Source organism: Hippopotamus amphibius, chromosome 3 (genome assembly GCF_030028045.1).
Source record: "Hippopotamus amphibius kiboko isolate mHipAmp2 chromosome 3, mHipAmp2.hap2, whole genome shotgun sequence".
Lineage (NCBI taxonomy): Eukaryota > Metazoa > Chordata > Mammalia > Artiodactyla > Hippopotamidae > Hippopotamus > Hippopotamus amphibius.
The window spans coordinates 31,126,511-31,154,395 of NC_080188.1; the positions used below are offsets into that span (position 1 = coordinate 31,126,511).

The window sequence follows — 27,885 nt, forward strand, 5'->3', positions numbered from 1 at the left end:
TTTTCAACAAAAGGTTAATGTTTTATTTAGAATATCATTTTAGAGACAAAAAGTTCATTTTGTTTAGCAAAATAAATTCAACAAATGCATGTAAATAAGGTAAGTTGAAGACTTGTGTGGATTTTTTTCCTTAGTTACTTGATTTTTTGCCAGTTTGAGTTTCTATCCTCCAGTCTGAGCACTTTCCAAATTAATGCAGCTATAATCCAAGGAACTGCTTTATGAAATCTGAATGACTCAAATTCCCTCTGTATCCTCACTCAGTCTCAATGTATTAAATGAAACACAAGGAAAATGACTTAGGGAAGTAGAAATAGAAGGAAATGTTTTTCCCTCTTGGTCATGTTATCTTTTGAACAGAGGCCTGTCTGCTCTGAAATGGATGGTGAAAGAAAATTGTTACTGGGAGGTGATGGTGAAAAGAAAACTTAGATGGTTTTCACACCATCTGTCATCATGACCCAAAAGGAAATGCAAGCCACACCACTTTCCAGCCAAGCCAGTGCTTTACACAGAAGCTGCACATAGCTTCCTACTGTTATTTTCTTTTCTAGTTATGTACATTAAAAAAAATATACACCATTGTGTTAAATAGCAGGAGAGCTAACAGTGGAACATGTTGACACGACACTAAAAACCACAATAGCTTGATTAAGCCAAGGAGAGAAACAGCAGATGGTCTTCATGGAGGGAAGCCGCCAGTGACCACCATCTCCTCAGTCTGTGACGGATCTGCACTCTGAGGGCAGGCCTTCTGACCGCCGCCACTGGGCCAGGCGCTGCTTGAACCATTTCTGGAGGAGGGAAATGTGTAAAATTACCTGTCACATACTGAAAAAAAAAGTCCATTCCCTTTCTAAAAGTAGCTTCTGTGGCCCAACTGGAAAAGAGGAAAGCAAGAAGTGAGTCCATGGGTATGGCTCTTCTCAACTGTGATACTTATCTTTCTGCCTCAGGACCTTTGCACATACTATTTCCTATATTTAGAATATTCGACCTTCATTATTTATCAGATGATCTCCTTCTCATCCTCAGGGCTCAGCATAAATAGAACCTTCTCAATGAAGCCTTCCCTAACCAGTTTATCTAAAGTAGATTCTCCATCCATCTCCTTATACTCTATTTTAATATTGTTACCTTCACAGAACTTTTAATATCTGTAATTAATTTACTTGTGTATTCACTCGTTTTTAGTCTACATTTCCTTCTAGAATATAAGATCCATGAAAGCAGAGTCTGCATCCATCTTATCATCATTAGCCCCTAGCATAAGGGCTTAACAGAAATTAATCAATGTTTGTTGAATGAATAAAAGAAATTGGAGCATCTCCTTGATGCCCCAATAAATCTCTATGGCTGCTATGCCTCTCAAGGGCCTTGGTTGTCAGTAGTGCTTAGTAAGAATTTATTGAATAAAATGAATGAAAAACTAAGCACTGGACAACCTTGGGGCACTCCTTTTGGGGGATCCATGGAGTAGTCTAGCCCAGTCTTTCCTGCTCCAGGGCCACTGACCAGTGAGAAAAGATCGAGTCAGACTCCCAGTTTACTAAAAATCTCCTATCTCTGTGTGACCCAAATATTCATACCTTGCAAAAGTGACCATGGATTTAGGAAAAGCCCCAGATGGGATACTTCTAGACATGGTACTATGTGAGGGCTAAAACATTTTCTGTACATTGTAAGGCTGCCTTACAACATACAAAGCTACCTTTATTATACCACTGGGGAGGGTGATTCTGCAAAGGGGAGGTAAAGAGACCCATGCTGGGGAATAGTTTGGAGGATGAACCAGGTTGGCCAGGAGGAATCTGGATTTTTAAACAACAACATTGAAGAGGGAATAGTGAAGAAATAGAAGCGCAAGCATTGCTCCACATGGGAGAGGGTGAGTTAGAGGATGCTATGGGAAGGCAGGACCTCCAGGCTTTATTCTCCTGTGCTTCCCAACCTTTCACACATCATGGCACACTTTGAGAATGAAGATATTTTCATGTCATGCTGCTTGGGTAGGTGACCACTGGGGGCTCTGCAGCCCTGGACTCTGCCAACAGGAAGCTCTGTTGTAACCAACTGGTGCTGAGAACCTGAGGAAGTTAGAGTGCAAGTCAGCTCAACTGTAAGTGAAGAGGTAAACTTAGGGGGCTTCTACTGTCCCTTGTAGGGTTTCTAAAGCTTATCTATTCTAGGGGTCAGTAGATGAGGGGACAGAAAGGAAGCAGAAGGAACACAGATGTGGGATGGATGCTAGACCCAGGATGTGCTGATGGAGATGGTGTGGTGAGAAACACCTAGAGGGCTCTGACGTAGCACAGCCAGATGCAGATTCAGCCTCCGAACAAACAGGATGGGTGCTAGGGCCATGCGCGGGAAGACCTCATCTCTGCAGAGATCTAGGGGGTCATAAGGCATTTCAGCATAAGCCCAAGATGAGAAGAAAGGGCAATAACTACAGGAGAAGGAGTACTTCGAAGGCTCAAGGCCTGTAGAGCTGGAAGGGAGCAAGGCCACAGCACGGTCTAGGGCTCCAGACCAATGTTCACCTGACAGCAAGGGACCACGCCTACAACTCGCCCTAACTGCTCAGCAGAGTTCACACACTGAAGTGCCTAACAGTAGTCAAGATCCGTTGTCTTATACACCTTTGTACTGTGGGGTGGCAGCAGAGAAAAGTAATCTAAAGCCAGGGCAGCAGACTGCTCTTAGGGAAGCCTTCTCTTTGGGGGTTGCTCTCTGGGTGCCATGTTTCATTCCTGGGGATCTCCAACCTTAAGGAGAATAGAGAGCTCATGTATCTTTGGTGGCTTTAAGCAACATTCTACTGCTAAAGGTGGGCATGTTTGCTCTGGAATCTGGTGTGAGAGAAGCATAGTTCCAGTGTCACTAATGAGGTAGCTCTGCAGGGGTTTCAAGGCTGGAAGGTCTGATTAAACAAAATTTCCAGTTACTAGAGCTGAATAAATGGCAGAGTTTTACAGACCGACTAATTAAAACTTGGAGGCGGAAAGTCTCATTTTCTATCAGGATTCATTTAAGACGAAATGATCGAGCTGGCTTCATTCAGAAGAGCCACCCACATCTTTACCCTAGTAATGAAGCAGAATATTAATGTACAGTTACTGCAAATAACTTCAGCAGTGACCAAATCTGTGAATCGGTGGGTTGGCATCCAAGTGCGTAATCAATTGAACCCTAGCATTGGGGGATGTTAGGAGGTTCAAGAAAAGGCCAACTATTTTCTGAAGATATGTGTTTTAAATCACATATGTATATAATAATATGGCAAACCAATTGCTCTCCAACAAAAATCATGCAACACCTTGCTTGCTTTTTTCACCTCCAGAGCTGAATGTTATCACATCTCACTCACATACATGCTAATTTTCCACCTGGCTTTCTCCTTCTCTTCTTTGTCTCAGTCATCCCCTGGGAAGGACATTCATCCTTCGCTTGCTTATGAATGGGTGCCCTCATTAGCCTTGCCCATTGATGCAGATTTGTTTACTCTGAGTGAACAGATGATAATTAGACACTGAGATGGGGAAGGGTTGAGGCAAAAATGACATTGTTCCTGTCCTTTTCTCTAGTAACTAGCATTTCATTCTTTTTCGGAGGAGACCTTTAGAGGCCTTTATTCCACTCATAAAACATCTAACAACTAAAACCAGGGTTCTGAGAAGAATCCCAGGACATCAAAAGGAGATAAAAATCCTGGAAACCAATCTAAGAACCAACACCAACCACACTGGGACTGAATCAGTGATGACAGAAAATGGCAGATCACCTAACCTCCCAAGGGGCTGATGAGAGCTTTCGCAGGCCCTTGTCACAGTGACTTCAAAATAATAAAAGATGCAGGGGTTGGAATTCTGTAAGATTTATAGGAGATATCTAATTACTGTCATGAAAAAAAACCCATTCTAGGATCCCAGCAAATGCACCTTAAAAAGTTATTTCCACTAGAGCATCCTTCACCTCACTTTGGGTTCCTATAGGTGTCCTTCCCCCCCATTCCAAGTAGAGAACATTGTCTTACAGTGGGACAGTTATAAAGAGGTCAAAGCCCCCAGTCAGAGAATATTTCCACATGTTAGTCCCTTTTGTCTTTGCCAAAGTATCAGCAGTGAGAATCAGCTCAAGTTAACTATCTCACAGGAGCATCACATGCTTATATCTCTTCTCCTAGTATTACTTGTTCTAGGAAAATGAATATGGATCCAGTACTGGAAGTGGGTGGTATCAGACATAAGAGACCAAGCATATGAAATAAATATTATTTTGGCTTTGATGACCTTTTCTCATGGAAAAGGGCAACACTAACAAAGAAAAGAAACGGGAAGTGCTGATACCAGACACTGCTTATGTGTAGGCCCAACAAACCCTGGCCTCCATCAGTTATTTAACGGGTCCCTACAGGGAAACTATTCTCACCCACCAGTGATATGGGGGTGAGAGGGTTGGGAAGGGATTAAGGGGATGGGGAGAAGGTTGGGAAGTTGCAAGATGAGATCCAATCTGGTAAGGGATGACAGAGGGTTACCTAGGAAGCCTCCTTCCCTGAAACTGCTGAATTCTGCCTCTCTCTAAGCTCTGGGGTCTCAGATGCTTTCCTGTGGTTGATGCCGGAAGACAGAGGCGCAAGCTGAGCTGTGGCAATCTCAGGGAGGAGGAAGGTTGTTAGCCTCGTGGCAGGAAAAGGAAGCAAGGCGCCCTGCTATGAGGCTGACTCATTCCCCCAAATGCTCACTTCAGGGCTGGGTCTACCATTTCCTTGTTTGAGGATGGGAGAAGAGGGGAGATGGGAGAAGGGCTGCCTGAGAGGTGCACAGGAACCTGCTATGTAGGGGTCTGAACTGGCTGACCTCAATTATAGAAAGGTGCCCTCTCTTTCTTCCTGCTTCTGACCTGATTTCAGTTCAGTTCTCTCACTTAAGGTTGGTTAATCTTGAGGAAAGATTGAATATAGCCTGAGATGACTGTCATTTACTGCATGGATTTTTTTTTCAGGAAGAAATAGAACATAAATTGAATTTTCAGTCCTTCCCTCCCCCGACCCAGTTGTTTCCATTCCTTTTCTGTCACGACAAAACAGCATGGTAGTTAAGCATCTGGTCCAGAGGTCCAGACTGCCAGGGTTCCGATCCCAGCTCTGCTACTCCCCAGTGGTGGTCTTAATCAAGTTATTTAACCTTTCTGTACCTTAGTTCCCTTATTTGTACAAGGGGGCCAACAATACCTACCTCACAGCATTGCTGTGGCAAAGATGATTTAATACTTGGTGAACCCCTGGAACAACAGGTGGCAAGTATCATCTATTATAAAGGTCAGCATCATCATTGTGCTTTACAGATAAGGGAATGACGATCACTTGCAGATTCAAGGGAGAAGGGAGAATCGGGTTGATACCCAGCCCGTAGTAAACCAACAGCCTTCTTTTTAAAAAGTTGAGTTACCATCTCTGTGATCACTCCTCTTTTCTAAATATAGTGTGGGATTTTAAATGACACAAGTTCAGCAGGCTGCCTCCTGGAAAGGGGGGGTGGTTCTGTGAAACATGAGCTGTTCAACCTGGGTTACAGGAAATCACCTTCCATGAAGTTCTGGTTCTGGTTAGCCAGACAGCTGTTCCCTTTGCTAAAAACAGATATGCTTGGCTTTCTATTTGACCTAGGAATGGGAGGATTTTCTATGGGCAAGTTCTCCGAAGGCTTAATTAGTAAAAATCATTTTGGACTTGGGATCCAAAGTGGATCTGGGTTCTAGGATCCACTGGAGCACCATGACACGCTTTAAGCCTCAGCTAAATATGATTCATGGTGAGAAGAGAACAAAATGTCTGATGCTCTGGTCCATAAAATGGGAAAAATAAGAAAGTCTCTGCTTTAGACCTGAGACTAGAGGTGTGAATTGCTCTGGGCTCCCATGGGAGAGATGCTAGAGGAGTTCCAAGAGGTATTATCATGCATAACTAATTGTCTTTCCATGACCAAAGGGAAAATAGAAGTCAGAGTTTAGACGGGGGTTTAAAAAAAGTCAGTTGAAGGAGCTAATACTGCACCTAGTGGTTAAAAATCATGGGCAGTGTTGCATTCTATACGCTAAACAATTTTCAGGATAATATAGGAGCTTTTAAAATAGATAAGTAAATCAATACACTTATACGGTGACATCTGCTTCCACTCCCTTCAGTTGTAATGTCAGATATCTACCTTCTCAGAAAACTCCAGAAAAGTACCCTAAACCTTAGAGCTGTGGAATTTTAAAAAATCGGAACGAAATCTCCCTGGCTCCGTGCAATTTTAGCTCTGCAGCTAAGCGGAAGCTGCAGCGTGATGTGATGCAAAGAGCATGCTTAACGACCTGTTCCATCAGGGCAAGTCTCTCCCTCCGAACCTGTTTCCTCGTTTACCAAACCCGAGGACTGAATTTATAGCTGATCACGGAGATCCCTTCCAGCTCTGACATTCCCTCTGAGAATAGATTTGAGGGCGAGGAGCTCAGAGGGCGCACAAGGCACCTCTTCTAAAGATTTCGCTCACAGCCCAGAGGAGAAAATAAACCCGGGAAAGCGAGGCAAAAGTGGGCCAAAGGACGCTGTTCCCAGCCCGGAGGGAGGGGAGAGGCGTTTATCCCGAGCTGTAGGGGAGAGTGGAAAAGCAAGGAGAAGGGAGGTTGGCGTGGGGTTTCCAAGCAGCTCCTGCGGGAGCCACCCGGCTGGGGTGGAGGGGCACATCTGGCGCCCGTGGAGCCGGGAAGCTGGGATGCTGCGGTGGGAGCGATGCCGGTCTGGTCTCCCGGGGTGCGGGCAGAAGAAATGAAAGATCGGCGGGAAGGAGGCCAAGCGGGAGCCGCGGGCAAGGGCGGCCCCCACCTTCTCGAGATCGCCGAGGCGAGGGTGGGCGCGGCGGTCCCGGAGGGCAGGGATGGGCGCGCGCGGGGGCTCACCTGCGTCTCCTCCTCGGAAAGGCCGGCCTCGGCCGCGATCAGGCACAGCGTGGTGGGGTCCGGGTGCTTGTTGACCTTGTTGAAGTTGTACTCCAGGATCTCCACCTGGTCTTCCGTGGGGCCGCTCGCGGTCTCCGCCGACATGGTCCCGACACGGCTGCGAGAGAGGCAGAAGCGGCGGCGGTGAGCGAGGCCGCGGGCGGGCGGGCGGGCGGGACCACGGGAAGAACGGAGCCCCGCGGCGCGGCCGGGCGCCCTCAGCCCGCGGCGCTGTCCCCGCCGCGGTCGCACGGCGCGCGGGTCCCCGGCGCTGCTGGCTGCGGCGGGAGCCTGCCCGGGCTCCTTGCAGGGGCGCGCCTAAGGGTCGCAGCGCTGCGCTACGCTGCGCGGCCTCGGGCCTCCCTCCTGCCCCGAATTTTCACAAGTTTCTCCGGGGCCCGTGGTCTGAGGAGGTGGGAGGAAGACGACGCCGCGCTTTCCTCGCCCTGAGGCTTTAAGGAAGGAGTGGATTTTGAAAAACCGCCTTCCTCCGGGGAGAGGGAGGTGCCCTGGGGACAGCGCTGACAGATCGCGTGGCTGGGCAGCCCCGAATCCGCGGCGGGGACGCCTCACCCATGCGCGCCCTGCCGCCTCTAAAGCAGCTTAGCACTTCGCAGTCCTCGCCAGGGAGGGCTGTGCACTCCCCACACCTGCTTCAAAGAAATGACCCACAGGACAGAGGTCACGTCTCAAAGTTTGGGAAATGGGGGCGGCGCTTTTAATCTCTCCCTTTTACAGAGGTGGAGATAGGTCCGCAGTGATTTGCCCCTGCAGTGCCTAAGGCCGGGACCTGAGCATCAGGAGGAAGTTCCACCTGAGGGCTTGTGTGAGTCACTCTGCAATCGGCAGCCTCCTCCTCCTCCATCCCTCCACCCCCGATTTTTCTAAGGGGAGCCATGAGCCAGAGGCCTTCGGTCGCCCCAGCTGCTTCCTGTCCCAGCGTGGCCTGGCATTGTTCCGCAGGATGCAGCAGACTCCACTTCACCATGTGCCTCCCTAGATGAGGCCTTCCAAGACAGAGCCAAAACCCAGCTAAGGAGGATCTACAGCAACTGTCTTCAAAATCAGACGTCCCCTATAATTGTGTTACAATTATGTGTCAAGTCAAGAGAATGGGTCCATTTCCAGATCCAAGGTCTCTGGTATTTCCTTACTTTAGAGCCAAGCATTGCTCTAGCAGATGTGGGGCAACATGACTTCCTGCCACATCTCTCACCCTTAAGTAGCCTCCGAAATGGGGCCCCAAAATGGCAGATGTGCTCTGCTCCCCTCCCCCTAGTTGAAGATGTATTGAGCTATAGGAAGTTAGGGTCTTCAAGTTCCTGGCTGAGCACTTGGTACACACAGGTCAGGACTTGCCACTGCGGACAGTAACAGACAAGCACCAGTGTGGGAATCACGCTGGTTTGTTGTTTGAACAAACAATTGTAAACTCATCCAGCAAAACCCTGAGTAGGTTTTGATGTGGTTTGTGCCTGGGGATGAGCCACACTCCACTGACCTGCCTTCATAATGTCCCCGATGTTGTGACAGTCTTTTCTACTGCGACCCGCATCCTGGGCTGCCTAAATAAATATCCTTCCCTCTCCTCTTGGTCAAAGCCTTGAAGAGGCTTTCAGGTGAGACAAGAAGCCATTCTTCTATGAGAGATTCTGAGCTTAAGCCAGTTGTCAGGTCATGGTGAAATCTCCGTGATTTTAGGGAGTTCTGTGCTCTCCCACTTACAAAGCTGTCCCAGTGATTCCTGTCACGGTGCTGAGCCAGGATGGGGTCAGGACAGGTCCTAAATGCCTCTTTTCCCGTGGGCACCTTTCTCCCCCTTTCTTTGACGCAGACCTTCAGAGCTGGAAAGAACCTTGGTGACCAGCACCCTAGAATGGAAAGCCTTGGCTTCAGTTTCAGTCCTGTGCTCTTCTAGATCCTTCTCAGCAGGCCATTCGGTCTTTAGTTTGGCAGAAAAAATCAGCAGGGCAACTGTGTAAATGCAGGCAGGGGCTTGTTGCTATTTTGAATGGGCTTTGACTGCCCTTGTAAGATACCAATTCCAGCCAAAGCTGCCCACTGGAACCACCCACCGCTGCTCATTGTGCCTAAAAAAACACAGGAGAGGAGACACTGCTGCCTCTGATTTTATTCCTTGCCCTAGAAAGTTTCCATCTAACTCCAGTGACACAGTTACGCTGGCTCTTCCAGGAAAAATTTTGCTGCTGCTTTATAGACTTCCCAGTCCTTCAGAAGCGTTCATTAAATTACAGATTTCTAAACTGGACTTGGATTCAAGGACTGTTCTACATGTACTTCTTTCCCTCTTTTTGTTTTTAATTGCTATTATTTTATTCACAAGTGACTCATGTTCTTACATTATCAGGTGCATTTTCTCTTATAGTTTTGTGGTTTGCTATTACAGGCCTTTGTATGAGGTTTCATGGATGGGTCCACTTGACTTTAAAGTACTCCTTGGGTTAGTTGACTGAGGGCCATTGCGCTTGGTTGGCTGCTAAGGAGACTTATGGGAGGACCATTTGCTCTTAGGTACACTAAACAAACTTGACTTCTAGCAATGAGGATGGAAGATCTGACCACAATAGAGATAGCCACCTGTTATTTCTCCACAAAACTCAGTCTCTGTTATGTCAGCCCTCTGTGGTTGACATGTGCTTGCTGCTGCTACTGCTCCGTTTCTTCTCTCCCTCTCTTTCTTTCAAAGGAAGCTTTTAAATCAAATCACCCTAGTAAGCTTGGCCTTATGAAACTTCTCAACTCTTTCCAGTAAGGAAACTGTTGAAGAGTATCTCTGAAGGTAGCCTAAACAGTGTCAGATGAAAAGAACTAAAAATATTTTAAAGCTTCTTAAACTTTAATCTCAGCACAAGTTCTATCGTTGCTGTAGTTATTAATATCTTATGCAGTTTATTGTATGTCAATTATATCTCAATAAAAGTTCTTAAACAAACAAAACTAAAAGGCAACCCTCAGAATGGGAAAAAATAATTGCCTATGAAACAAGGGACAAAGGATTAACCTCCAAAATATACAAGCAGCTCATGAAGCTTAATACCAAAAAAGCAAATAACCCAATCCACAAATGGGCAGAAGACTTAAATAGACATTTCTCCAAAGAAGACATACAGATGGCCAACAAACACATGAAAAGATGCTCAACATCACTCATCATCAGACAAATGCAAGTCAAAGCCACAATGAGGTATCACCTCACACCGATCAGAATGGCCATCATCACAAAATCTGGAAACAACAAATGTTGGAGAGGGTGTGGAGAAAAGGGAACTCTCCTCCACTGTTGGTGGGAATGTAAGTTGGTACAGCCACTATGGAAAACAATTTGGAGGTTCCTTAAAAAACTACAAATAGAACTACCATATGATCCAGTAATCCCACTCCTGGGCATATACCCAAAGAAAACCATAATCCCAAAAGAAACTTGTACCATAATGTTTATTGCAGCACTATTTACAAAAGCCAGGACATGGAAGCAACCTAAATGCCCATCAACAAATGAATGGATACAGAAGATGTGGCATATATATACAATGGAATATTACTCAGCTATAAAAAGGGATGAGATGGAGCTATATGTAATGAGGTGGATAGAACTACAGTCTGTCATACAGAGTGAAGTAAGTCAGAAAGAGAAAGACAAATATTGTATGCTAACTCAAATATACGGAATCTAAAAGTGGTACTGATGAACTCAGTGACAAGAACAAGGACGCAGATACAGAGAATGGACTGGAGAACTCGAGGTTTGGGAGGAGGCAGGAGGTGAAGGGGAAACTGAGACGAAGCGAGAGAGTAGCACAGACATATATATACTACCAACTGTAAAATAGATAGTCAGTGGGAAGTTGTTGTATAAGAAAGGGAGTCCAACTCGAGGATGGAAGATGCCTTAGAGGACTGGGGCGGGGAGGGTGGGGGGGACTCGAGGCGGGGTGGAGTCAAGGAAGGGAGGAAATATGGGGATATGTGTATAAAAACAGATGATTGAACTTGGTGTACCCCCCAAAAAAATAATAAATAAAAAAAATAAAAAATAAATAACAAGGGAGAATATAAAAAAAAAGTTCTTAAACAAATATCTTATGAAACATTCAAAGTCCTTTGTCCTGTGGTTATGTTTTCTTTTGTGATTGGGGGAAGACAATGCAAAAACCTTTTCAAGAGGTTAAATGAAAACTGCTGGCTTTTTCCTAAATTCCAATGCCTGGGTAGGCAAGTTGTGTCAATCTGACAGCTTTGTCTTTGTCCCCTAATCCTGTAGTCATTTAGTTTAAAAGTGTCTACCTATATGAACCAGCTCTTGGAGAGTGCTACAAACTGGAACCTGCAGAACTCTCTTTGGGCTCACGTTTACCATCTTCTCCTCCTCTTCCCAGCATCCTGACCTCTTTGTAATGCCACTAATTCCAAACCAAGAGGATAAGATTATCAGCAGCAGATATTCCTCATAAACAGTCCCCTGGTGAGCTGACCAAAAGCAAAGAAAGCAAATGGATCATTCTTTAGGGTTGTCTCCCAATTTACTTTAGCCTGCCTCTCCTTTATGCTCACAGTGGACTTTCTGGAAGCAATGGTCTCTTAAAGCATTCTGTATTTTCTTAAGCGAGAAAAATAATACACCGCCATTTCCCCAAGAGAAGTGGTGGGTCTTTGGAAGTGGATAGAGTTTCCTCACTCATCAGTTCTGGATGGGATGTGAGCAGGGGATCACCCAAGCTATCAGTGTCTCTCAAAAATTGACAGATAGGAGTAGAATATTGATCTGCTCCCCCAGGCTAACACAAGGCTGGTTTTAAAAGAAAGGACGTTTTTGTTTTTTGTTTGTTCTTTGCATATGAACCTGGTGGTTAATATCCGAAAGCTTAAAACAGTAGTTCTCATGCCTGGCTGGGCCTCAGAATCACCTGTAGAAATGTCTAGGCCCACTGCAGACCTCCTGAACCAAAACTACATTGCAGGAATCCAGCATGGGAGAGACACAAAAAGTATCTCAGCTCTCACAAGATTTTGCAACTTAATCATTAAAAATCAACTATAAATGTTTAGAACTTCCACCTTATACTGTGAAGATGCTTTACAATATCTTTTAACTCTGATGCTGTATATCATCTCAACACTTGAGTAGACAGTAGGTTGAGGCAGTTTTAAAAGAATAAGGTTTAAAAAATAAACATTGGAGGGACTTCCCTGGTGGTGCAGTGGTTAAGAATCCACCTGCCAGTGCAGGGGACATGGGTTCGAGCCCTGGTCCGGAAGATCCCACATGCCGTGGAGCAGCTAAGCCCGTGTGCCACAACTACTGAGCCTGTGCTCTAGAGCCTGAGAGCCACAACTACTGAAGTCTGAGCGCACCTAGAGCCCATACTCCACAACAAGAGAGGCCACTGCACTGAGAAGCCCAGCACCGCAACGAAGAATAGCCCCTGCTTGCTGCAACTAGAGAAAGCCCGTGCACAGCAACAAAGACCCAATGCAACGAAAATAATTAAAATATCTCTATATATATACATTGGAGAGGAAATTTAGCCATTATGCTATTTACCTTTTGTGTGTATGATCAGGAATGTGGAAATTATCTTTAACATTATGAATTATTAAGAGAAATTTCCTGATGCTGTCAAAAATTCAGAAATAATATAAATTTTTTTTCCCAGAAAAACACAGTCTTGTGTTGAGATCAGAATTCAGGAAAGCAGGTCATCAAAAGAAAAATTTCTTCCACCTTATACAAATTTCTGTAATTGACTTAGAAGCCAAAAATTACAGTGGAAGAGATTTGGCAACCTTGACAAACCATTGTCCTCTAAATTCTTACATTTTCCAGTGAGGGAAATGCTAAAGTTTAGGTTATCATTTCTATAGATAATTTATATAATACAACTTAAAAGTGAGCATTAGATTATGAATATACCATATACACACAGTGTCATTGCTGTCTTCAGAGAAACAAGATTCCAGATCTAAATAGGAAAAGACATTTTTTAATGCTGTATTGATTCCAATTTTACGTATTAAAAAAACTGAAGGAAAATACAACAAAATGTTAACAGCGTTTATATTTAGATTGTGACACTACAGATGACCTAAATTTTTTCTTCTTTTTTCTGTTTTTTCACATTTACTAACTTGAAATTAGAAATTTTAATTTTTTTCTTAAAAATTATTCCTTTTCTTTTTTAGATTAGTTCCATCACATATGTGGGTCCCTAAAAGATCCATACATTTTAGTTTTATACATAAAAGTCATATCATACGATATGTAATTCTTTTGTGATTGCTTTGTTCATCAACATGTTTCCAAGATTCAGTCATATCTCAGCATGTAGAGAAGTTCATTCATATTCAGTGCTATTTCCATTTAGTGAATATACTACAATGTATTTATGTCTTTTCCTGTTGGTGGGTATTTGGGTTGTTTCCAGTGTTTTGCTATTATGAACGTTTTCCTCTGAACATTTTTGTACATATCCTCTAAAGTACATCTAGGAAGTTTTCTCTAGTAATGGAACTGGTCATAAGATATGTGACTAGTAGCTTTACAACATTATACCACTTCTTTTCGAAAATTGTTGAAGAAAACTATACTCCTACCAGCAGTGTATAGCATTTCCTTTGCTCTACATTCTCATCAACACTTGTCAAACTTCTTAATTTTTTCCAAAATTGTTATATATTCTTTTTGTCCATGAATATTTAAACCTTCTTGAAGCTATTTACATTTCCATCTTGATTAACTTCTTGAGGCTAAAAGGTTCCATATGTTTACTATTTACTGTAAAAAAGTATTTCCTGTTCCAGTCCAGAAGGAGATTTGAGGTATTTTTGGAGAGTTTAGACTCTGTCTCCAGGCTAGCTCCTTACTTCCACTGGTTACCAAGAACAATACAAAAGATGTATGGGAAACTAATTACAGCAGACCTTTTGTCTGTATAATGCTAAAAATGTTACTATCTTCCCCTCTGCAGAGCTCCTGGGAGTCTGGACTTGACTATTTACTTAAAAAATGCATTAACCATATCAATTTATTTTTCCCCCACCTCTAAAGCAAATATCAAAGTCTCCAGATGAAAACCACAGGCAGGGGTTTAAAATGACTGAATAAGGAAGAAGAAAGGATGTAGGGTTAGACAGGAAGTGTAAAAGAGAGAGATTATTTGGTTGTGGCTTAAAATAGGATATAAACATGTGAAATCGAATAATGTGCTCAGTGTTTGAATTGCAATACCTTGATCCTGGGGGTGGTGAGTTCCAGTACAAAAGCAAGGTGCTGTTAGTTGTTTCAGTGTCATTAACAAGCCTCTCTTAGAAATCAGAATGGAATTAGTCCTGTTTTGTGGTTGAGAAAAGTTAACTAACTTATCTGCAGTGTCAAAGGAAGACTCAGAACTCTACCTTTTATTCTGGCCACAGTGGTAAAGGCAGCTCTTGATGTCATGAACATCAAGATTGATGCCTACTTCTAAAATGTAGTCTCTTTATGCTCTATTGATGTTAGAAATTCTAAGATATCACAGAATCGCCTACGTGGATCTTTGAGCTCTAACTTTAGCCATAGCCTGTCACTTTAGTGAATGACTGGGGCTAGGGTAGCCAGGCCATCGCTGACTGACTGTGGTCTCTCCACAGCCTCGTTCCCTTAGTGGCTGCTGCACCCAGCCCTCTTGCAGACCTCCTCCCATCTCCTGGGAAAGCCCTAGTATCTACTTGACAGCAAGGCAGCAGAGAGAATGGAATCACCCCTTTCAAATTTTGTTCTGACTCCACCTTTTGAGGTGCAGATACATTGGGGAAATTTATTCAAGTTTGTCTGGTAAGATCTGAACTCTTAATTCTGACCTAGTGTAACAGCTACAGGCACATGCAGAACCACACGCTAGGTCACAGTGACAAGCATGCTGTTCTCCCAGAACAAGCTGCACTTGACTCCATGGGGCAGGAAGACTGAGATGCCAACCAGTGCTTGAATTCATGCCATTCCAACTGGTCTCCAGTGACTGCACCATCCCAAGTACCTCTCATTCCCCCAAGTTTTGTCAGGCAAAGGTGTCATCAGATTTGGTTTGCAGTGTTTCAGCCCTGCTCTGGGGTTGCATATCTCTTAGTTGTTAAGTCAAGGCTTAAAAATGTGAAGTGTGCCTTCTTTTAAGCTTTGCATATCTGACATGCTTTTATATGTGCTCTGTGTAATTGCTAATTCAGTTTAGTACTTTCCAGGTCTTCCTCTTTAGACTTGCTTTCCTCTTGCCTTATAAGCCTGTTTCAGGAAACCCAGCAGAATTAAGAGCACAATGAAATTTGAGTTAACGTAGTAAAAGTTCAAGTAATTAGAAATCTTGAGTACTAATCATTTGAAATATCATTTTGCTAAGCCTCCATTTCTTTCATGCGAAGAAAGGGTATAATAACACACATCTGAGTCTAGCTCACAGGTCTGTTGTAAAGTTCATATGATATCATTGTGGGGAAAGTGTTTCTAAACTGCAAAGTGCCTGCTCACGGGAGATATTGACACTATTGTTGTTTGTTTGTTTGTTTTTTTATTTTATTGGCTGTGTTGGGTCTTCATTGCTGCACACAGGCTTTCTCTAGTTGTGATGAGTGGGGGCTACTCTTCATTGTGATGCGCAGGCTTCTCATTGCAGTGGCCTCTCTTGTTGCAGAGCACGGGCTCCATGCACGTGGGCTTCAGTAGTTGCGGCACATGGGCTTAATAGTTGTGGCTCACGGGCTCTAGAGCGCAGGCTCAATAGCTGTGGTACACAGGCTTAGTTGCTCCGTGGCATGTGGTATCTTCCTGGGGCAGGGCTTGAACCCATGTCCCCGGCATTGGGAGGCAGATTCTTACCCACTACGCCACCTAGGAAGTCCCAATACTATTGTTGTTTAAATGACGGTGAGCAAGGAGTTCAGTAGGGCATCTTCTGGGGGGCAAACTGGTAAGAATTGTTTGTAAGTTTCACTCTTTCTGGGTTTCAATCATCTTTTTTATCTTTCTGGAACGGTGATGCACAATGGTTGAAATCAGAACCTTTTTTTAAAAAAATCAAATGCTGTATATATTGCTTCATCGTAAGATGTATCCCTAGATGGAGCTTCTCAAGAGTAACACCGTGGGGGTGGCAGATTTTCTCATGAACGATTCTACACATTATACATTGATTTGAACTTAGTTGCTGATATTTTCACTAAAATATTCTTGCCTTTGCTCATTCCTCACCACCACTCCTTAACTTATACTTTCCTCTCACCTACTAATAAGGAAGCATTACTAGGACAGAAGGTGAGTAGGGAGGAAGTTAATAATAAGCAGGAACCATTATTCTATGAGTTGGTGAGTAGATTTTTTGAGGCTGTCTTGGCGTATGAGAATAATGACCAAATTGAAGTTGTTTTGAAATAATTTGTTCATGGGCTTGTCTTTCCCATCAAATTATATGCTTTCCTGTGGTGGATGTGTCATCTCTTACACACTTCCGTCTCTCCAGCATTCATAGGTGTTCTGCCGCTTGATAGGTGCTCATTGTATGTCTGTTGAACTGAACGTAACCGATGGCATCTGGCCTGACTCGATTTAGGACAAAAGTTAGGAAGACAGAGCTCTGTGTTTTCAACAACAGGAACTGCCGTGTTCAAAACCAAAACATAACATTGGAAAAAATAACATTCTACGTTCTAGTCTCCTAATACCCTTTCGTCCTCACTGCCTCAAACGACACAGGGCTGATCCCTATTTCTGAATCAGAGACAGAAACCTCACCTGTTATAACAATAACAACAACATATGTATTGAGTAATTGCTGTGCTCCAGGCACAGTCCTAAATGTCTTAGACATATGAACTCAATCGTTAGAGGAACAGTAACGCTATGTGATAGGCACTCTTATTGTCTCCATTTTACACATGTGTAAACTGATGGAAACTTACATACCTTCCCCAAGGAGGTGTGTATAACTTTCCCCAAATCACAAATCAAGTGAGTGGCAGAGCAGGCATTAAAACCCAGCAAGTCTAACTTCTGCATCCATGTTCTTAACCACTACACTGCATTTCCTCTGTGTACTGAGTAGCTATGTAGACAGAAGAGCCTTGATGGCTGGTTGTGGAAAGATGGGTAGTGAAGCTGAGTGGTGCACCTGGGACAGGAGTCAGGTAGTGTCCTCTGTCTGCTCTGGCTTCTTTGTGGGGCGGGGCTAGTCAGGGAGCAATGCTTCCCTCCCTGTGACACGACCCTCAGCCTTGGTGACCAGACAGGCTCTGACCCAGCTACATGGAGTAGCCAGTGATTTCAGGTAATACTACCAGCACCACCAGCCGGGCTGGCTTTCTTTTCCCATATGCTCTTCTTTAATTGGTACAGATGTAATTGAAAGAGGACATTATGTGAATAATACAGTACACAAATGAGAAAAAGTTACAGCATCTGACAGAATGGAATAGAAGGGTTGGCTTCAACCAGACCAGCTGGATCTTAGTGACTATTGCTGCTATTTTAATTCCTACACGTACAGAGTTTTGTTGACATGATTAGGGAACCTCCTAAAACTATTGTTGGAGCAAACCCCTCAGCAGGTTAGTCTCTCTACAGCCACTTACAGAAAATAGCAAGATATTATGAAAAGCTATTGGAAGGGAGGGTGTCTGTGAGTGACTTCCAGCAGTGAATGAATCATTAATTAACCCTGGACATAAAATTCTTTGCATGCACACTGAGTGGTTTTCACTGATAGCCCAACTCAAGTTCTAATCCAAAGATTTGTATGTGGAAACATGGAAAAATGGTGAAAGCCAATAATAAAACCTTAGACTTCTTCTGTGAAATAAGTGGAGCATTTAGTCTACCACCTTAGAAATAAATGGGCAAATAAAAGAGGGCAATCCCATTTCCACAGTCTCCTTACAGATCTCCATTTTGTAAAGAGGTTGCTTTTCCAAAGGTCTGTCTCCACGATTGTTATGAATTTCAAAAATCTTTTCTTTAGAAAGAACGCTACGCACTGTAGATAGAATCGCAGGCTAACCCACCAAAGGGAGTATAACTGAAATACTATATATTCATAACTGGAAAAAAGTAGAAAATGATCCTGATGAAATATCCTAGTAAAATTTAATAAGAAATCATTATTTTGAAAGCAATGCTTAAGAAAAAGCAGTTTTAATTAAAATTTGACTTAGAGAGTTGAGGTTTTGGTGCAGATACTAAAGGGGTTTTCAGGGAACTTTTGAGAATGTTGGAGGTTGATAGCACAACTCTTATGTATGCCAAGTATGCAGAATAGTCCTTGAACCATTGTTGGGTGTGCAGTGAATACTTACTGAATGCATGTTGATTGAACTTTATTTTCACTTCAAGAAGTGTGACTTTTCTTTATCTTGATATAAAGGCATAATAATTAGAAATGTATTTGTGTGTGTGTCATAGATGAAATAAGGAGGGGGAAAGAGGAAAAAGGAAAGAAGGGGAATGTTGAGATGTATTGATGTGAAAGTAGGTCATCTGAGATATGATTAATGATGTGAGTGGTGAACGATAAAGAAGAAGCCAGAGGTTACTTTGCATGGTCCTCTCCTCCTCATCCTTCTACCCAAGGGACGAGGAAGAAGAGGGTAGGAAAGATTTTATTCCTTACGTTTCCTGAGCCAGCCCTTAAGTGGCGCTGTCAGACAAGAACAGTTCAGCTGCTGTCCAGAGCTCTTTGTAGGTGGAAAGGGAAAGAGAAGCAAAAATAAAGTTCTTTGGGGTATATATAGCATTCATTACAGAGGGAATGTTTGCATACCTTTAATAGATAAACTGTATGTAGGGGATACCTGTTAAATCCTCATTAATGACTGAAAATACTAAACTGGCATGGAATACGGGAAAGAGCACTGGGCAAGGAGTCAGACCTGGATTTCAACTTTAACTTCGCTACTTAATAGTCACATGACCTCTGCGGAGGTAGTTTTTGTTTTGAGTTTTCTGTTTGTTTGTTTCCTTATTTGAAGCTTCGTTCTCTTCCCTGTAAAATGTGGCTAAAAAACTTCCTTCCTTGCCTATTTACTCCAGTTGTGATGCAGTGAGATTATTATGCTCATGAAACGATTTAGAAAACTGTAAAATAACATACACATTTTTAGAAGTATTATGATTATTTCTTCATCCAGAAAAGTGAAGCTATGGGGCCAGATGACCTCTGAGATCATTTCTCTTTTAAAATTCTGACTATCAGAATGGCCTGGGCTTCAAATGATCACATTGTTCCTCATCAACAGTTTACTAATGTCACTGACCTGAGAAAGGGGAGCACTGTGGCCTGTTTTAGACCATGTCACTGAACACTCCGTGCCCAGTTTCTACTTCAAAAGGCAACTGAGGGGCCCATGAGACATTCGATGTGCTTTTTCATATTCAGCCTATCTGATAAATTAACATGACCATATAATTTGTCATCACTTAAGTGATGACACTTAAGTGTAAAAGGGGTGCTGTGACTAATTACACCAGAACAACAGATGTACATCAGAAATGTCCCAGGCAAACCTGGATATCTTGTCCCCTTATTCTATGTAAAACATTAAATTTCTCACGTACATGTGGGATAGTAAAAATGCACCTGTTGAATTCAGGCATCTGAGCTGCTGTTATGGAAGCTGCTGTCAGTAAGATGCAGGTCTATTAGGATCTTAGAGGACAGAACTACATACAGCTACCCAAAGTAATGAACGGGAGGCTGATTTTGCTCTTAAGAAAGCATACCCGTTGCAGCTCTGTGGTCAAAGGTAAGAGGATATACTATAACTTCAAATTTCCTGACCTTTCATTTTTATTGCAGTTTGAAATACATAGAATAGAAATTTATCTGGTAGGGTGAATAATGCTTGGGCTTCTGCGTGCTTTGGGTATTGTTAGTATAGTTGTACTAATGCTTAGTAAGTGTGAATACCCATCACATATCAAACAGAGTTTGGTCCTGTGATCACATATAAACAGAGAATCAAAAATGGCTTTACTAGAGATTTCCATGGTGCAGAGCCATGGCTTTTCAAACCAGATAACACAGGAGGCATGAGACTTGTGAAGTAAACGGAATCATCACATCTCTTTGAAAATGTCTGGTTCCCTAATACACCAAGAAATTAGAGTTCTGTTATTGGGGGTGGAGGAGTGTCTCAATATTTCTAAAGAAAGCCATTACACATAAAGGGAAATTTGCACTATTAAACTTTGAAGCAAGTAACAAAAAGATCAACTTTCTAAAGAGTTTGTGGAGAAGAAAAATGGCACAAAGAAGTTAAAATGGCAGATAAATATTCTTTTTATGTTTTAGGGTATGCTATTATTTTTTGTGTCACCCATTTAGCTTGCTAATTATGTTTTATTTAGGAGAACATTAACCATATTAATTAAGTCAGTAGTGAGGTATGTGTGTTTGTTACATAGAAAAGGAGGGATGCTCAAAAACTTAAGTGCTGATGACGGAAATAAGTCTGATATTTAAAAAATCTAGTCCCCATAAGCCACACATCGATAATTGAGAATCAAGTAGTATTGTCATATTTCTCTGTGGCCATTCAGTCACTTTAGAATGTTAAAAAATTAATTTCTTTCTGAAAACGTTCTCATTCCAGTGCCTGACTCTGAAAAGGGCTGTTTGTTTGTAATTCTGGGGACATGTCATTATGATTTATTGGTTTTGAAACCGTATTCTGGATTCTACAGTGTTTTTGCCTGAGCCCTAATTACCTAGTAAGGAATAGTGGTTGGGGACCTTCATGGGATTGCACATGCATAATCAGAAGATGTTTAGACCGTTGAAACTCATAGGCCACTCATAGGTCGTTGAAACATCCCCAGTGCAAGCAGGCATAACTTCCTCGGGTTGTTTGTGCATTTGCAGAAAAGACTCTTTGATAGAATGGAATGATCTCTTTGCACAAATACACTTGAATCAATTACTTTTTATGGTCCAACTACCATTCTTATTTTATGACCATACTCTAAGTAATGGATAAAATGACACACACCTGGTTCTTTGTAGAGCTGTAAGTTATGCCGAAGTCCAGCCAGGCATGCTGCTTGTTGCCATGATACTCAATTACATGGGCCTTATTTTTTTCCCCATTGAGTGGTTTCTATGAACAGGTGTTCAGCTAATGGGATAAACAGAGGCTGTGCAGCTCTAGCCTAATCATTAACATCAGGAAATAATTGAAAAGGACAGATACACCAGAAAGCTTGCTCTGAACCTACAGTAGATTCTTTCTCTGATCATCAGACATAGTGTTGCAGAAAGAGGCTGAATGCAGCCTCAGAAGACCTGCACTGTCCTTCCAGCAGTAGCACTTAAATCTCCAAGTGACTGTGGATAACTCATTTAATAGCTTTGAACCTCTATTTCTTCATCTATAATTGAAACTATAATCCTACGCCACCTGTCTCACAGGGTTGTTGTAGGATTCAATGAGATGGATTAAATTTATGAATAATGCTATAAATTATTAATAGTATATAAATACAAGACACCATTATTAAGGTTCTAATCCAGCTTTCCTGGTGATTCAGGATATAATGTTGGGCAACTGATGACATCAGGTTTTGCAGCCATTAACATAGCAAAACACTGTAGAAACTTCACTCAACCTTATGCCTAATAAGATTTCTTAGAACTTTTCATTTGCTTTGTCCAGTAAACAATCACCAATACAGAGAAATGAAATGCTTCTAAAACTGACCAGCCAAGTTTAAGAAAATGACATTGAGAAGGAGAGACTGCTGAAGATCACACTCTTTAAAAGTTCCAGAAAATTATTTCAGTCACTTTTTAAAGTCTTAGTAAAGGAACCCAGAGAAGCTTCTAAATGTTTGAAATACTAGACTAGAACTTATGTTATCATGTGTCTCCATGCTAATGAAGGCAGAAGAAGACCTCCCTCTTTCTTCACTCCTGCTTCATAAACCTCAGTTCTAGTCTTCTCCAAAGGATGCTATTCTACTATCCACAAAGAGTGTGAAGAATACATAATAAAGTGATTGACACTTCTGGGCATAAATTCTTGAATTAAAGCTTTTTATAAAACAGATTCCACTCCTGGACCAGTAGACTAGAAATTTGGAAAGGGGGAAGGGAATATAAGCCCTAGGGAAAATTGTTTATGTAAATTTCCTCAGGGAGAAACCACATAGGAAGGAGATGAAAATACATCAACAAAGACAAGACTATCTAAGCAGACCTGTCATGCCCTTAAGAATTACAGGAAATTTCCATCGTGATCTATCTAGATCTAATGGCTGGAATGACCGCCATTAGTTTCCTGTCCAGTGTACACTAAGAGATTAGAGCTGATCAATGTCTGCCTTACGTTGTTTATGACTTTGTTTTTGTTTTAACATATAAAGATAGAGTAGTTCATTCATGAAAGATCTGACGGGATTTTTATGTTTGGTCACATTTTATCAAAACCACCAGAAGTAAATTATAAGAAATTCTATGAGGATGGGTAAAAGTTAACTTCTCTACTTTCAAAAGAGCTTCTATCATGACCTAAACATGGCCATAGCTAACAAGAGCCTAAAGCAAGTTTCTGAGTAACTTGACCTTATGATTAATGATTCCTTGAACCCCAGCATTCATACTGAACTCCTTGGTGAGCCAATGTAAATAAACCAGCTCTCTGTCTGGGCAGGACAGAGACAGTACTTCCCACAGGGAAGCTGAGTCACAGGGGGAGTGAGTGACTTGGCAGAGAGGCCAGAATGAGGCATGGGGAGGCCTGGGTTCAGAGTCAGCTCCGCCTCCAACTAATCCCAAGATACAGGGCAACTCTCTTTACTCTCTTGAACCTTCATCCACTGTATTCACAGGTGACCATATAGTGTATTGCTAATGGCCAGGTATTTTTGAGAATGAAAGGAGGTACTATTAATAATCCACTGGGACAACTGATGTTTTAGGCTTTTCCCTCCTGCTTTAAAATTCCATTAGAGCTGAAGTAGAGCTGAAAATAGGACCAGGTTCCTGACGACAAGACGGCTACTCTGCTTCCTAGGCTAGGCCGTCTACACTGCCAGGACCTGTCTACACTGGAATTCTGTGGAAGAGTGTTTACCGCATCACCTAGAGATCAATGAAGGCACTTTCCCAGCAATTAAAAAGGACAGGCTGACCCGCACCTGCTTGGTCAGGCACTCATACCTCCCAAACCCCACCTGTGTTCAGAATCAACAGCACTGGAACGCCAGATCCACGTGGAGGTCACTGAAAGGCAGGGGAGGCCGAGGGAGCCAGGGCCGGGAAGAGAGCAGACGCAGGCAGCCCCTGAGTGAGGACAATCCCTGCTGTTTGCAGACGCAGGCCTGTTCTCCACTGGCCCGAGGCCTGTGGACAGGATGGGTGTGACCTAGGGGCTGCCTTGAGAGTCTCACGTGTTGGCTTTTGCTGTTGTCTCTTGTTTGAGGCCATACCACGTGGCATGAAGGATCTTAGTTCCCAACCAGGGATGGAACCCACGCCCCCGCAGGGGGATCGTGGTGTTTTAACTGCTGGATGGCCGGGAAAGTCCCTCCTCAGGTGCTGGTTTTTAATGGGCAGGTTAGTACTTCATAAATCACTCTGGGCCACAGGCCACCCATCTAACAGTTTCATCACTGCATAGCCCTGTTCACCTGGCTTTTTTTTAAAGCTGGAGGAACCATCAACAGCATCAAAAAACTAATCTGGGTGATGGCACAGCCTTAGAAAAAATGTCCGAGGGAACTAAGCCGTTCCACACTAAGAGAATTTGGAAAATATTCAAATAAACGACATCCAAAAAAGGCAGAAATTCTGTCACTGCTTTTACAACCCTATTTCATCAGTGGTGCAAAAAACATTTTTTTTAATTAAAAAATTTTTTTTTAATTTTAAATGAGTAAATTTTAATGTTAATGAGTAATTTTTAAAATTTACTCATTAAAAAAATTTTTTTTTGGTAAAACTCTGAATGGCAAGAAGAAGAAACATTTGGCTTCTGAACGGCAGCATTAAACCAATTTTAGAGTGCCATCCCAGTGGCAACAGCCTAATCCTTCCCCCCCAAAGCTTGGGTCCCCTGTGTCCTGGTCCCCCCGGGCCCAGGACGATGCTCACCTTCCTCCTCCCCTCCTCGCTGCTGTCTCACCAATGAGGACTCTGTGCCATCTGGCTCCCGGCAGCCTGCAGACTGTACTTCCCCAGAGGGAGGCTAAGTACACCCCTGACCACACCCCTCTTCAGAGGCTGGACCTACCTAGTACAGCTGCCACTTGCCAACAAGAGCTACAGCAATCTGAGGTTTCTGAATGGAAGAAAGGGCTGTCAGAGTCACAGGATTTAAGGGTGCCCCTTGCCCCAGGCTGCAGGACTGAGTCCGCAAAGAAGGAGGCCCCTTGTCACTAAGCCTGGGCAAGGCGTTCTGCCAGTGCCAGCCTTCTGCCCTGGAGAAGGAAGCAGGTAATATTTAAAAAGCCCTCTGAGCAGAATTTATTGACTTTTATCTCTACTGTAGCGACGTTAAGGTGAGTTTCCATTTCTCAGAAATATAAATGAAATGCAGCCATCTCCGATGAGGACAGATGCATTTAACAAAGAATAGGCTGATTCAGAAAAAGAAATCTCTCAGGGCCCACAGTGTGCAGGGAGTTCTCTATGGGATGTGACTTGAGGACTTGGATTGAAAACTCCCAATCTTGGTATATTTTCCCCCAGCAAGTTGCTTGGGATTCTGACCAGTAGGGATTATAAATTTTGCCTAAAACTTTGATTCTCCTGATTACTCCAAGTGCTAATTATATTTATATAACATTTCAAAGAACTCCCACATACGATATCTTGCTGGAACCATATACCAGGGAGGGACATAACTCATTAAACAATTATTGTCTATTAACATTATAACTTTAATTAGTTTTCCAGAGCTGGGCAAGAAAAGCCCTAAGGGGATGAGACACTAGAAATTATTGGACTTGGAGGAGAGATGGGAAATCACTTGAAACAGGACCAGCTGGCCCAGGCAGAGCAGGTGAGGTGCTGTGGCGCCATGGGCATCCCTACAGCCACCCCTGCACGGGCAGTCGCGCCAAGGTGAGGGATGGGCAGGGAGAGCAGAAACCACAAAGACAAACTTCACTCCGCTCACGCGTCTGCCCAGGCTGACCTGGAAAGCATGATGCAAAGACCTTGTGAGGCCAACTAAACTCACTCCAGCGCTGAGAAGCCGGGCTAGCTCCTGAAAGAACGACTTGGCTGTCCCCCAGAGCAGAGCGCCTGCTGCGTCCGCCGCGATTCTTTTCAATAATTATAATCCGCTGGCTTAGACCAGATATTATGTAGGAAACCAAAGGAAGCTTTGGTTTTGAAACATCGCTTCTCACATGTTAGCACAGCCCTTAAATAATGCACCTTTGAGGCTCTGACTAATTCCTCCCGCCTGCCGCCGGGAGCATGTCTGGGTTCCAGGAATTTGCTGGAAAGGCACCGGATGCCCTATCCTAGCTAGAGTTGAAAGTGCGGTATTGAGGACCCAGAAGCAATGGTCTTGGGGATCCCTCGTCCTCTGAGGTCCGGTAGCTGTCCTCCCTGGGCCCTGGGACAGGGTGGTGAGGGGTTGTGTGGTCGTGCGGCCAAGGGCAGACTCTGTCCTCTCTGTGTGTCAAGTGAGGGCTTTGGGTTTCACTTGTTTTCATCCCCAACTGCACATTAGAATCACCTGGGGAGCTTTAAAAAGCAATGCTGGGACCACCCACCCAGGGATTCTGATTTAATTGGTTGGAGTGGGGCTCAGTCCCAGGTATTTTTAAAAACAGTTCTCCAAAGTGTGCAACTGCTGCATTAGATGATCTCTGGGACCCTTCCAGTTCTATAAAAGACCACAGTCCTGACGGTCCTCCACTTTATTTACTGAACTGATTTCCCCCCAAAATACTCATTTTTCATTTTCAGTATACTGCACAGGTGAATTCTTAGAAATGCTTTTAATTATTTAAAAAAGAGATAGATTGCTAAAGGATTGCTATTGCTTGTTGAGTATAACTGGCATCTAATACTGCACATTTAAAGTGCGCAATCTGATAAATTGTCACATATGAAAAGTGGTTGCCCAATCACAATAGTGACCATACCCATCACCCCCAAACCCTCCTAATCCACATAACCCTCTTCTCCAGCTCCCCTTCCCCAGGTAACCACCGACCTGCTTACTGTTACTACAGATTAGTCTGCATTTTCTGTCATTTTATACCATACAGTACGTACTCTTTTTTTGCCTGGCTTCTCATTACTGATGTACTTGAGATTTCAAGCTCTTTAAGAACAGGAGCCATCTTTTATTTCTTTTCTCTTCCTCCTGGCCGCCAACTTATCTTTGCTCAGAGAAGCCCCTTAATCATTATTTGCCTAAAGGAAATCAGAGTTTTACGACCTTACAACTGAGCTTCAGTTGGGTGGCAAGAAGCACCTGCTGTGTTAATGGTCTCGACTCCCCCCTACTTCTCTGTAGGTTCCCAGCCAGCAGCTTCAGCTCAATTAAAATGTAATGCATTTGCTTAAAGCAGAGGTCTTCACTTAGGGTCATGGACTGCTAGGGGTCCAGAAAATGAGCGTCAAGATGAGTGTTGGGGGCAGGGGGGTGAGGGAACGACCTGGGAAAAGCTCGTGGATTTCCCCCAGATTCTTGACCCAAAGCGAGGAACTATGGAATTCATGCCATGCTTTATTGCTTATTCTAGTCCTACATGCATTTTATGAATATGATATCTAAAAATAAACCAGCGGCTCCCCCAACTCTTTCCTTCCCCAGTCCCCAGTCCCTTTGTTTTGTTCTCTGGGCTCTGGTTATACTTAACCCTACTAACTAAATACACTCCAGGGCCCTGTCGATTGTCAGTGCTACCTCATGGGAATTTCTTGCATTCCTCTTATCTTTCAGACCTTCTCACCTAAGCTTTGTGGTGTGTTGTGCTTTTTAATTCTTATTCCACTTTACTTAATAATTTACCTGGATACCTGGTGCTCAGATATCACAAACCCGTATTTCCCCCGAACCCCAGAGCATGGGATTCCTTTTCATCTTAAACAAGATCAGTGTTTTCATTGTTATGACTGATAAGCGTTATGAGAACCAGAAGTAACAACAAGTAGCACTGCAAATTCACAGTCGAGCCGCCTCCAGTCAACCCGGAGACACCTCCCCTTTTGGGAGTTTTGACTCCTTTGGGGTAAAAAAAATTGTTTTAAATGATACTATGTCTGATTTTAGACTAAGTTGTAGAATAGCAATATCGACTTCTAAATGATAGAAATTCATATGTATCTGGTACAGCTGGTTTCACTGTGTCTTTCAGAGATAGGAAAGAGAAAGAAAAACATCTCACCCGCTGACCCAAAGGCCAACACGGACCACCCCCTGCTCCAAATCCACCTCCACCCCACGCAGGTTCGCAAGCATCTGATGCCTTACACCCTGCAGCGTTCTCTGGCTCCCTGCTTGGGGCCGGCTCTTAACTTTCCTTCTCCCCTTCACCTCTACCTTTTCCCATCAGAATAGCAAACACAGTAACAACAGCATTTCAGTCTAGTCTCTGCATAAGTTCATTCCTCTGCATGAAAATCAAACCTCTGAAAGTTACTTACGTGAAAGTGGCAAAGGCAAGCTCTGGATTTGGAAGCTGAGTTGGCTGATGCCAGCCTGCTTAAATAGCTGGGTTGGCTGACGCAGGCTGTGGGTAGCACGTTTATTTACGCCTGTGAGTGCACACTCCAGCAGGGACCTGAAAAACCTGCAGTGTGGGCAGGAGGAGAACACCTGAGAGTTCCATCTCTCCTGGTTATTCAGGTTTAGTACTCAGGCGGTGACTTCTGAGAGTCTCATGGCAATTTCTTGTCCCTG

General features: G+C 43.4%; 1 protein-coding gene across 2 annotated transcripts; it reads right to left on the bottom strand.

Annotated features, from left to right (window-relative positions):
- On the bottom strand, nt 1-27,789 carry HOPX (HOP homeobox). Of its 2 annotated transcripts, none has more exons than XM_057726270.1 (3): nt 27,630-27,789; nt 6,946-7,102; nt 1-794 (listed from the first exon to the last, which is right to left on the bottom strand). In XM_057726270.1, the coding sequence occupies exons 2-3, from the start codon at nt 7,087-7,089 to the stop codon at nt 717-719; spliced, it is 222 nt and encodes a 73-aa protein (XP_057582253.1). In that variant the 5' UTR covers nt 7,090-7,102; nt 27,630-27,789; the 3' UTR covers nt 1-716. The 2 variants fall into 2 exon arrangements, with proteins under 2 accessions (XP_057582253.1, XP_057582254.1); XM_057726271.1 differs by lacking the exon at nt 27,630-27,789 and adding an exon at nt 24,111-24,215.
- Nucleotides 27,790-27,885: the final 96 nt, after the last annotated feature.

Excerpts from the sequence above, each read along its gene's own strand:
- HOPX (XM_057726270.1), bottom strand. The coding sequence starts at position 7,089 with ATGTCGGCGGAGACCGCGAGCGGCCCCACGGAAGACCAGGTGGAGATC. Across the intron at positions 795-6,945 it reads TTTCCGAGGAGGAGACGCAG|AAATGGTTCAAGCAGCGCCT; the intron begins GTGAGCCCCCGC and ends TCCCTCCTCCAG.